At 36.1% G+C, this 12,131-nt stretch overlaps 1 protein-coding gene across 2 annotated transcripts; it reads left to right on the plus strand.

The window, feature by feature from the left end:
- The first annotated feature begins 7,078 nt into the window (after positions 1 to 7,078).
- On the plus strand, positions 7,079 to 11,762 carry LOC112791488 (putative E3 ubiquitin-protein ligase RING1a). Of its 2 annotated transcripts, none has more exons than XM_025834344.3 (10): positions 7,079 to 7,356; positions 7,486 to 7,528; positions 8,484 to 8,542; positions 9,346 to 9,427; positions 9,571 to 9,691; positions 9,767 to 9,808; positions 10,038 to 10,553; positions 10,805 to 10,912; positions 10,989 to 11,180; positions 11,280 to 11,762. In XM_025834344.3, the coding sequence occupies exons 1-10, from the start codon at positions 7,266 to 7,268 to the stop codon at positions 11,304 to 11,306; spliced, it is 1,281 nt and encodes a 426-aa protein (XP_025690129.1). In that variant the 5' UTR covers positions 7,079 to 7,265; the 3' UTR covers positions 11,307 to 11,762. The 2 variants fall into 2 exon arrangements, with proteins under 2 accessions (XP_025690129.1, XP_025690130.1); XM_025834345.3 differs by having other exon boundaries at positions 10,041 to 10,553.
- Positions 11,763 to 12,131: the final 369 nt, after the last annotated feature.

Consider the following 12,131-nt stretch of genomic DNA (forward strand, 5'->3'; position numbering starts at 1 on the left):
AGTTACTATAGACACATTGGATATCTTTTTAATCTGAGACTTCCACAAGAACATTGGGTATGACAAGGTGACTCAATCTCGGTGGTTGGTGCCTAATAGACCATTGTGTACTATGAACATGGAGTCTCTGAACCTTTGTATAATGAGGAAGCAGAACCAATATCATCTAAAGGCAAGGAGTTGATGGTGATACAAAACTTTATTCCCACCCCAAACCCTACCACCAATGTCAGAACCGAACCAATTTCCACCACAACACCATGTACTCCAAATTTTGAACCAAGTGACACTACTATTCCTACCCAAAAAATAGTCTCCACAAGAAAGCCTACTGAAATTGTCTTTAGGACCAAAACAAAAGATCCCACCTACTTTAATTTTTGTTGGTAAACCAAATTTACCAAAAAAATATTGGCCCAACCCACTGCAGCTCTTGGATCTAAGTCCAACCCACCACAAAAAATAATGGCCCAACCCATTGCAATTCCTAAACCATGGTCCAAATTAAAAGAAATTAAGAAATCTGATGTACCAAAGAGAAGCTCTAAGAATCTAAAAAGTGCAGCACCACATGAAAGGAGGCCTTTAAAAAGAGCAACTGCTATTAGAGCTATTGGAAGATCAATTGCTAAGGAAAATAGCCCCAAACAGTCTTTGTGGCTTTGTCTATCTCAGATGATTCCTCAAATAGCCATGACAGTGATGATAGTATAAAGGATGAGCCGTATTGGCCGGTGGTGATAAGGTGCCTAGTGAGGAAGAAAACATGGCTGTGAAGAGATCATCAGAAAAGAAGACTAATGTTAAACTAAGAACTAGAACAGATAAAAAAATTACTAAATAAAAGAAAGCTGTTATGGTTGAGAATGATGGTCCTGTGTGTGCAAACTCAGGGTCTGAGGATGAGGAACTATTTTTTGGACCGATTCTTGAGTTTGGATCAATGGCACCATATCATGATGCCCAAGATGAAGCTTATCATGAATCTGATGGTGGAGACTCATGGCACTCGAAAGAAATGAAGACTCCTTCGAACTCTGAGGATGAGTTGGAGAAGGTTAATTCATATGAGGTCTTTCTTGTATTCAAAGAAGGAGGAAGGTTTGGAGAGCTTATGCTTGAGGTTGGAATGACACTCACTACAAAGATTGAGTTCAAAGAGGCTGTGCGTGAATATTGTATTCAGGAGGGTAGGATGATTCAGTTTAATAAGAATGATAATGTAAGAATGAGAGCTATGTGTAAGGATGAGAGCTATGGTTGGCTAGTGTATGCTTCTAATAATACTGAAAATAATTGCTGGCAGATCAAGACGTTCATGGATGACCACACCTGTGCAAGAGAGACAAAAAATAGACTGTGCAATGAGGTCTATAGCGAGGAACAAAGTCAATCTTAATTCGAACATTGAAATTCTACCTCCAATACAGCACATCAGATTAGAAAAGATAAGGAAGGAATAAAAAAATTGGGTCCCTATGTGGTCTGGTGACACAAACTACGAGAAATTTGAAGTTCATGGCTGGCCAACTAACATAGTTATGAACTTGGGAAAGAGGCTCTGCACATGTGATTTCTGGCAATTGAGGGGTAATATTTTTTATATGTTTATTGTTATCTCATTATTGTTATCCATGAGTGGGAATTGAGATTATAGTTGGCTTATTATTGTTATCTTTGTTGTTGTGTTAATTCTGTTTAGGGATGCCATGTGTGCATGCTTGTGTTGCATTGGCAAGGACTGGTAAAAGATCGGATGAATTTTGTTACAAGTGGTTGACTATGGAAGCATATAATGCATATATGCCTTCCATATCAATCCAATTCCAAGTCAAATATTATGGGAAAATTCACTATATAATAGACCACAAGCACCAAAGTCTAGGAAGAAGCCAGGGCCACTTAAGAAAAAAAAAGGAAATGATGCAGATGAGGAGCCAAGTGGAATTAAGAAGTAGAGGACCAAACTGAAAAAAATTTATAAAAAAGGTTGCTTTCGTTATTATGGCAAATCAGGACACAGCAAGAGGAATTGTGCAAAGAGGGCTACTGATGAAGAGGAGGCTGTTGCTGCAGAGGCTATTGCTAAGGTTATTGCTGCTAATGGTGGGTGAAGGTCAGCCCAAAAATTATGCTCTAGTTGGATCGGTAAACGGTGGTGAAGCCACCCTGTCCCACAACCTCAGACTAAAATCTAGCTTGAACTCAGTCAACTACCTTTGTCAAAAACTGATGACTCTCAACAGGTTCACAATATTAAATGACATTGATTTTATTAAATACATATTCTTATCAATTTTACTAATTATTTTACATGTTTCCGCTGATAGGTTTCACCCACTCCTATTAGGCCACCAAAACTCCCTCCCAAAAGGAAGTTGTCCAAATCCACAAAATCTACTTCAAGAAGTAGCAATCCATCAACAAGCACTCCACCTACTACCACCCTACCAGCTAGTGTAAACCCGAGTAATTAGTGAATAATTAGCTAATAAATTAATTATTAATCTAAGAAAATTAAAAAATTAAGTTTATAGTTTAATGAGATAGAATTAATTAAAACATGAATTCTGACACTAATTTTAAAAATTTTGGCCCAAAATTGGACTAAACAGATCGAACCGAGTGAATCGGGCCGAGAACGGACCTAAGGGCCTAACCCAACCAACATTATATGAAGAGCATTAGCTCTTCTCCTTCCCCAAGCAATGAAACACATTGCTGGTTGCATGAGGAGAAGGAAGAAAACTCCATAACCCTAACATCTCATTCAAATCCCTATAACTTTCGATTCGGAGTTCCGATTAACAATCCGTCAACGGCTATGCGTTCGTCTCAAAATCCTTTACCTAAACAATTTGGTAAGAAACTTTAGTTTTCTCACCTAGATCTTCTTATCTCAGTTCAAAACTTAGGGTTTATAGTATTGAAGAATTGAATAATTTTGATGATTTAGGTGTACTCTGGCAACAGAAAATTATCGGATTTTGTCCAATTGCTTGTGAGTAATGGTAAGGAACTCACAACCCTTGTGAATCCTTTAATTATATGAGATTGGGTAGTAAAATTAGTGGTTGTGTGTGCAATTGTGTGAAATTAGGTCGTGTAAATGTGAATTGGAACAATAATGATGATGTTGGAGGTTTGAACTCGGGTAGTCAAAGCTGGAAACTCACTTGGTGAAGGTTTGGAGCTTGTGTATTGAGGGCTTACGGTGCCTTGTGACTTAGGACGAAATCGGTCAAGGTATGGTTTCAATTTCTCGTAATTAAAATATAATGTAACATGAAAACTTAGGTTAGTTGACCGTAGGATAGGTTGAATGTTGTGAACTTGTTAACGTTAAAAGTTTTGGTGAAATATTGAGTTGGTTTTGAACTTGCGATAATGATTGATGAGAATGATGGTTATGAACTGTTGTTATATTGATGATGAGTATATGAATTTGTACGTGTTGAGTTCTAAGTTTATGAGGTATAAGATAATTGATGATGATTTTGTGATATGGACCTGACATGGATTGAGAATGAATGTGTGGATGATTTATAATGAATTTAAAAATGAAATTGATTTTTGAGCTTTGACCTGGCAAGGATTGTGGTGGTTTACGGCTTACCCAGTGTCGAAATGTCTATGAAAATCGTGGTTGTTTACCGCCCACGTGTGTGTTGTTTTTCCAATTGAAGATCTTGCTAGGTTCGTGGTGGTGTATCACTCGCAATGGTGGGGTTCGTGGTGGTGTACCGCCCGCCAGGTGGGGGTCATGGTAGTGTACTGCCCACTGGTTTTCAAGAGGACCATATCCAGGTTAGCTACTGGATGTGTCGGGTTCTGCAAAGTAACTGACACGTGAACTCACGGCCAGTAGGAAAGGCATGCATTATATGCATTTATGTGTCTTGTTTGGTTTTGCACTACTTGGATTTGCTTATTTGAATATCTATACTTATCTGCTATATTGGTTACCTACTGTATCTGTATTCTACTTGTGTTTACTTTGTCTGTATTGTTTGTCTCTGAACCGGAGTTTTGGAGGATTGGAGGAAGGCGAGAAACTGAAGGAATAAGTTAGAATTAAGTTAGAATTGAGTTGGGATTAAGAACCTTAGACAACTCACCTTGTATTATGGTTTTAAATTTTAACTCTAAGCTTTAAATTTGACTGTTGGAAGTTCTAAGATTGTTTATGGCTTTTCCGAGATATTATATGTTAGTTATGTGGGCTCCGTTACCATGTTGAGAACCTCCGGTTCTCACCCCATACATATTTTGTGGTTTTTAGATGTAAGACGTGAGGCACCTCGCTGAGGCATACTAGAAGCTTTCTGCAAGCGAAGAACTCTACCCGTTTGGGTTTCATTTTGGTTTTATATGAATATGTCCATATATATATATATATATATATATATATATATATATATATATATATATATATATATATAATGTTTTGTCCCTCTTAGAGGTTGACTTGGAGAAACAGGTTCTATAAATAGTATTTTGGGTATTTTGGATTTCACATGTATATATGTATGTATGTATGTATATATGCTCTGGCCGGTCTTAACTTCGCAAGCCGAGTCAGAAGCTTTGTTATCTTTATTTTGGAACTCTTCTTTTATATATCTATGTTTTACTTTACTCTTATCTCTCTTGGTTTACGTTTATCGCTCTCGTGAATGATGCGCTTTTCTATATAACGCTTTTATTTAACTTTTGTTCCAAGGCTCCTAGATATAAACCCTTTATATATATATATATATATATATATATATATATATATATATATTATTTTAGAAGTCATAATACATGGCCACCTTTGTTTTATGAATTAAGCATAAGACTCTATGTGGTAGAATGTTACAGCTAGCACTCAACCAGCAAGAAATCTTCCACCTAATCCTATCCAAGGTGCAACATAGGAGACTGCTACAAGGCTTGCAAACTTTATGAAATTTGTGCCTAACACTAGATTCAGACCACCCAGAACCAAGAAATGAAGACTTAGATTGTTATGTATATGGAACAATTAATATTTTTGTCCATCTATTTTATTTAGATTATATACTTTCAATGCTATCTTAATTAGGATACTATGGATTTATGGTTTCATAAGGTCTTAATTATGATGAAAACTTTGAGATAATGGATGAACAATGTTTATAGGTGAACAATATTTTGGCAGTGTTTCATTATATTATGGGCAAGTATTATAATATGAATGAATGAATTACTATTTCATATTATTTCTTCAATTTTCAAAATATGCAAGCACAGTGATGTCGTTTACTTTAATTTGTATTTGTTTCAAATAAAAAGATAGGTACAGGTATAAGAACAATATATGCATATAACATGTCATTTGTTTTTTGTCAGATACAATTGGCCATATTGTCTATCTAGTTTTAACAAAAGAATAACTCCTATAATCAGTAGTATAAATACAAATACCAAAATCCTACCCATTTTTAAAACCTTAACTTCAGACTCTAGCCTCCCAAATTTTCAAGCAATCTTCATCTTCCATTTTTCATTATCAATTAAAGAGTTTGTTCTGCCATCACATGTTATCACATCTTCTTCCAGATTTTATCTACTCACAGAAACAACCCACACAGCCTGTTACCTACATTCTGCACCCAAAAAACTGAATCAGCCAAGTTCATATCCAGAAATACAGCAAACAACAACAACCACTTATATTGTAGTTTGGGCAACTGACGAATGGTCTCCCTGGGTTAGAATCCGTCGCTGAGCATTACAACACTGGTCTCGACCCGCACCCACACCATTCTGGCAAACACGAATCTCTGTTTATAGTTATTCTTCTCGTAATGTTTCTAAAAGATCGTGAGTTGTTCGATCTCTCAGAAGCGTTGCTTGCGCTAGCCATAACTGTGTGCTTTTGAAGATGGAGAAGAGCAAAGAGAGAAGAAGAGAGTAGCCTTGCAGATAGTGATGTTCAAAATTGGGGATTAGGATTTATAAATTCACTTTAGGGACCAAATTGAATAAAAAAAAGTTTACTCTTCCGCGTCAGCTAGTCGTTTCTTTGCCAGTGTGTCACAGAGGCATCCAGATCAGCTTTCTGGTGGAGTCAGGTGGACAGAAATTGCTAAAAGGACGACTGTGGATCCCGGTGTACAACTTTAAGATTGAAATTGGGTAACTATTAAGTTCAGAAACTATTTTAAGACTTAAGTGTAATTTTAGAGACCACTTTAAAACTTAACTCACATATTTTTCATTAAATTAATGTTTTTTTGCCGCTACTACTTTAAGGATAATGTTAGATAACCAATAACTTTCTTAAACAACGTGAACAATCACCAATTAAATTAAATCATATTACACGTCTAAATTATCTACCTAAATCTTAATATTAGAATAATCATCCACACATCTAGTAAAATGAATATTTAATATATTTATTATTCACATTATTTAATATTTTCATTGTCTATTTATACAATTTTTCTACTCTAATTATTGTTGGTCGTGGCTGCTTGTGTGTTGTTCGTCGTCGCTCCTCGCATGGCTCAATTGCCTCCCTCAGTTATACTGTGTACCTATTTTTTTCTCTCTCTCTCTACTCAATTGTCTCGTCGTTTGTAATTGTTCTATTTATTTGTTTTACGGTGTCCATATCTTCGTTTGTCACTATTTATTATATTTTATATTAATAATTCAAATTTAAAATTTAAAAATTAGAATTTAAAATATTTTATTTTCATTTTTGATACTTTAAATAACAAATTTTTTTTCATGCCGCATTAGTATTCGCCGGGAAGAAATTTATTCCTGGAGGAATAAGGTTCACCCGGGATGAAATTTCATACACCAAGGCCTGCCCAACCAAATAATCTTAAAAAGTAAAAAATAAGAGTAATGATCAGCTGCATCATGGCTCATAATAACAACAAATGGACCAGGATAACACCACGATCTTTTACGTCCATCTCCCAATTTTGTCAAATAAGATATTACCCTACACACCTACGTGTCTAACTCTTATTGGAAGTTACTCCAATACTCCGTTTCCAGTGTCAACTATATAACGCTACTTCTGAATGACACAAATCACGAGCTTCATCCTTCACCCTCTGCCCCCACCACCCTCTCTCTTTCTCTCTCTGGTCAAGGCGTTGAAGTCACACTTTGTCTCCGTCTCTTTTCTCCGTTTCCCACCGCTGCCGCAGCAGCTTCCTCCGGCGGCGAAGCGTTACGGTCTTTCATTCGTCGATAGGCTGTGGTCGCAACAGTAAACAATGCCAGCACAGAAGCGGTTGCATGGGTCTCTGGAGGAGCACGAGGATGCTCTGCGCGCCAACAGCGTCGAGAAGCAAGAATATGAAGTCGGTACGTGTCGTTTTCATCTCGATTTTTGCGCTTCGATTCCCTAAATTCATTCTCATCCGGATTTGCATAACTCGTGCTGTTGCTTATCATTTTCTTTTGTCTCTTCTGCTTCCTTGTTTTCATCTCTAGAATCCGATCGAAGCAACTCTTTGAGCAACGGCGACAAGGAGGAGTATGTTGAGCTGATTTTTTTGTTTCTCATTTATTCCGTCGCTTTACTTATCGATTTGTCTTTCATTGCTTTCTTTTCGTTTGCTTTTTCTGTTTTCTCGATCGATTTTGCTGCAGCTTGAATTTTCAATGTGGATTTGATTCTCTGTTGCCTTTGTTTTACGGTTCCCGTGTCTCGTCTCTCTGAGTGTGCTACCATAGTTTAGCTGATTTGTTAGTGATGCTTTTCGGTCTTGCTTCTCTGGCGTTGGATGGTTTGGTTGCTCCCAAGTTCGACGTTGAATCGTTTGATTACTTTGGTGACTTTTAATATGATTTTATGTGTGTTTATTCTGTTTCGAATTGTTGTTACATTTTCCCACTTGTTTACGTGGTCAAAGTTCGATTGAGTTTGGTACTAGAGATAGATCGTTCGAGTATTAGATTTCAGATTAGACAAGAATAATTTGAACGTTTCAATTATTCTTGGTTTGGTTGTATGTGACTGTATCATGGTGCCATGAGAGGCAATACTTAAATCTATGTTGAGTCTTCTGCAATTAAAAACTGAATCCTAGTTTTCATTGGCACCTAGGATTTCTATCTTACCCATTTGAAATCAGAATGTAATGATATTTTCATGGTCATGCTACTTTGCTAAGCCAATGGTGTGAAACGCTTGCATGCATGCATCAGATAACATGCCCTTCTAACTGACAAGAATTAAGATGAAGCTAACTACTTGTGTTTCCTGTTATCATACAAATGATCCTTCCTAGAGTAAAGACATGAGATTTTGGTCTGTAAGAACGATTCTTCTTCATGTTGAGATATCGGAAAACGACATTTCATTGATCTTTTATTTGTGTTTTGTTTTTGTATGGAGGGAATCTTATCCTCCTATCTCGTAATAATATTCTTCTATCATTGAAAAAAAAGAGACATACTAATACCTCTGTATTGGCTTTTATTTACAGATATGTGGTTATAAAATTGGCAGATGTACGCAAGGAAGTTCAGTGCCCCATCTGCCTAGGTTTGTAATTTTTAACAGATGCTAGACTGCGTAATTATATATGATTGATGTTCTTCTAGAATTGGATGTCGGTATGAACCTTCTTCGCTGGATAGTTTTTTGGTAATGTAAGGCATCAATTAGTCTAGCATGCTTACTTGGCAAGATATTTGTTATAATTCCAGCAATGGAAAGAGGTAATTGTTCTGTTTCCTCGGTTTTCCTTCAACATTTTGATGCTTTAAGTTTTAATGTGGTAACACCGAGCTCAGATGCTAATGTAGATGAACTGACAGGAGATAAAGAAAGGATAAATCAGAAGGAGGGCTTATGCTTAGTACATAATATAATTGGACAATTAACCGTTAGATTATCTTAGGAAGTTGGGATAGATATTTGTTCCATTATAGTTGTGATTTTATTCATTACATCTGTAGAAAGTTTGTTGCATTCAATTGGATCTTTAACTAGGACAGTTATCCAGCACGACGGAATTGTATGAGACGTTAAAAATGTGCTTACAGTGGACATACGTATGTATTCTGCAAATAATGATGTATGGACATTAGATATTTGACTTATTCATAATTTTATAGTATGTGCTTAAATAAGTTATTCATGTAGTAATATTGGATTAACTACATCTTTAATTCATTTACCAAAATGAAAAGGTTCTTTTATTTAGAAAAATGATAGATTTTGCCTTTTTATACTTTTGCATGCACAATTTGCTTTAAGACTGAGTTTTAACTTTTAACAAGATATCCTGGATGCAGAATCCTAAACCTTTTGAATTTGATTATTGATTTTTATTTTATGTGTAGGCATCATTCGGAAAACAAGAACTGTAATGGAATGCCTGCATCGCTTTTGCAGAGAGTGCATAGACAAATCTATGCGTCTTGGGTTAGTCCTCAAACTGCCACCATTACTTTATTATTTCACACCCATACACACACAACACACATATATGGAATGGTCTACGTTGATTTTGCAGCAAAAGTTTTATATTTCATCTTTTGAGTATGTCTGGATTGAATTTGCTACAGTAACAATGAATGCCCTGCTTGCCGTACACATTGTGCTAGCCGACGCTCACTCAGGGATGATCCAAATTATGATGCCTTGATTGCTGCTCTCTATCCAGATATTGATAAGTATGAGGAGGAGGTAATGTCGACATACTGTATCTATGATTGAAAAATGTCTCTGAAAGAATAACTCACTAACAAGGTTATGTACTAGGAATTGGCATTACACGAAGACGAGGTGACTCACAATAAACAGGTGGGATTTGACTCGCCTTTTCTTAAAATATGGATGTTTATAAATTTTATGGCAACTGTACATTTTTTTATTCTAGCAGCAGTTGTGCTTTGGCATTGTCGAGTTTGTTAGCAAGATCAAGAAATTAAAGTTGCTCATCTGTGTTATATTTTGTTTGCAAGTTTTTATTTTTTATTTTTTTTTACACCAGCTTGTATTATTAATAATTCAAGTGTTTATCTTTTTTAAGAAGATTCAAGCTTCCATTGCTCAGACTCTTAGACGACAGACAGAAGCATTGGGTAAGAAACGGAATGCTAAATCAGCAGCAGTGGCTTTCGTAAGGAGGTCACAAGGTAACTATCGAACCTCAAATATGAGGAGAAGAAAACGCTTCAGAAATGCAGGTGAACAAGAAGTATCCGATGACAATGAGGGTGTGAATGATAATGAAGGGGGGAAGGGCTCATCTTCCTGTGATGAGCAGACTGAAAACAGACCAAAAAGATGCAAAAGAGGCGGAGAAACACAGTTTCCTCAGCATTCTGCCTCTACTGACGCGGATGTAGCCGGAGAGGAAAATACTCCTGAAGGGGATAGAGATGTCATAACTTCATCTGGTAGTACACTTGCCTGGGGGAAGAATGGACAGCGGAGTCACACCCGAGGAAATGGCAAGAATTCTGCCAATGGGAAAAATTCCAAAAACAGTCGCATCTCCAAGTTGGTTGATCGTCTTCACAGCTCTGAAGAAAATGATGACAGGGTAATTTATTCTTTTAGTATTGATTGTTTCTAGTACCAGACTATATGCTTGGCTTCATGGTCACATGGTCACCTGTTTGAGGTTTCACTCTGACAGCTTTTAAACCAGGGCTCAGATTCAGATTCATGTTAAGGCTGCTAAGTTCATGTTTTATAATTATTTTTCTTTTCCTTCTTATAATCATTCTTTGCGTGGGCACTTGATACTGCAACTATATGATAAGATCCGACATTTGGCCTATACTGTTTCAGTCGGATATCTTTCTTGTGGTTGTCTCTATGGATAAACAAAGAGGACCAAATTTGCAGGAGCCATACCTTCAGTGCAAGCCTACATTGTCAGTCAGTTCACTGAGCAAGGTTATATCTTTTTTCAGATCAAGTGATACTCAAATGTTTTGTATCACATATCGTCACTCACTGTTTTTTTCTGCAGTATGTTGCAGTTAAGACTGCACAGCAGCCAGATGATGTTGAGTTATGCTTGGTAGAAGAGCCGGGAGAGCCGCAAGTCAATATTATAAGAGGTGAAAGAACAGTTGATCCAAAAAAAGATAAGGTACGTGCTCTAGGAGAACAAGAAACGTTGGCTGAACTGAAAAGTTGTAACCTCATCCGTGGTTATCTGGTAAATTCTCTAAAGTGACTATGTTCCATGGGTAATAAACCTTTTTATTCCAACATTTTATTCTTACCACTGTTACATTGCTATTCTTCTCTCCCACAGCTCATGGCTTATAAGAGGAAGTTGTAGAATTCAGTTCGCTCGAACTGAATGATGAACAGTCATCTGAACCATTCTTTGCTAAGTGCACAAACATATAATTATACGGAACACGGAGAAATCATAGATAGTTTTCAACATTTATCTAGTAAGTGCCTTCCTCATATTATAAGCCGAAGGGGGCTGATCTTAGTTTGTAAATAAGACAGTAAAGAAAAACCACAGGTAGAGGGTATTTTGATACACAACAGGTTTCGTAAATCTTAACATAAATATGTTACTAAGTTGCAATCAGTGGCCATTCATGTCACATCGGTGGCTATGGTAAGTTTGTCCGTCAGTTTGTGTTTGTGTGTGGTAAAACACTACGGTTTGTTTTTTTCATTACAAATGTGGTTTTATTTTTTATTTTTTTCAAATATCGAAATGTACCGAAGACATATTGATCAATTTTATACATGCTCTTCATATGGAGCTAGTGAGCTACTAGATAATGCAAAATGCAATTGAAAGTCGTTACTAACATAATTAGATGGACGGTTTAAACGAGTGTTTTGGATTTCAATCATGATATACCGTTTAAAAATAGAATTCAGTGCCGTTAGTTGAATTCCATTACATTTACCAAAAAACTTTGAAAACAAAAACATAAAATACTGAAATTTTTAGAGACATTAAAACTTTAACAAAATTTTTTTTAATAACTAAATATATTTTAATAAATATTTTTAATTTATCTTTATATTTATTTTAGACTAAACAAAATATTATAATATAATTCAATCATGTAGGTTTTACACCAAATATAATATTGGGATTTTAATTTCTTAGTTTCTGTCAATTAATCTCGGTCTC

The sequence above is a fragment of the Arachis hypogaea genome, chromosome 3 (genome assembly GCF_003086295.3).
Source record: "Arachis hypogaea cultivar Tifrunner chromosome 3, arahy.Tifrunner.gnm2.J5K5, whole genome shotgun sequence".
Lineage (NCBI taxonomy): Eukaryota > Viridiplantae > Streptophyta > Magnoliopsida > Fabales > Fabaceae > Arachis > Arachis hypogaea.

Excerpts from the sequence above, each read along its gene's own strand:
- LOC112791488 (XM_025834344.3), top strand. The coding sequence starts at position 7,266 with ATGCCAGCACAGAAGCGGTTGCATGGGTCTCTGGAGGAGCACGAGGAT. Across the intron at positions 7,529-8,483 it reads AGCAACGGCGACAAGGAGGA|ATATGTGGTTATAAAATTGG; the intron begins GTATGTTGAGCT and ends TTTTATTTACAG. Across the intron at positions 9,692-9,766 it reads TTGATAAGTATGAGGAGGAG|GAATTGGCATTACACGAAGA; the intron begins GTAATGTCGACA and ends GTTATGTACTAG.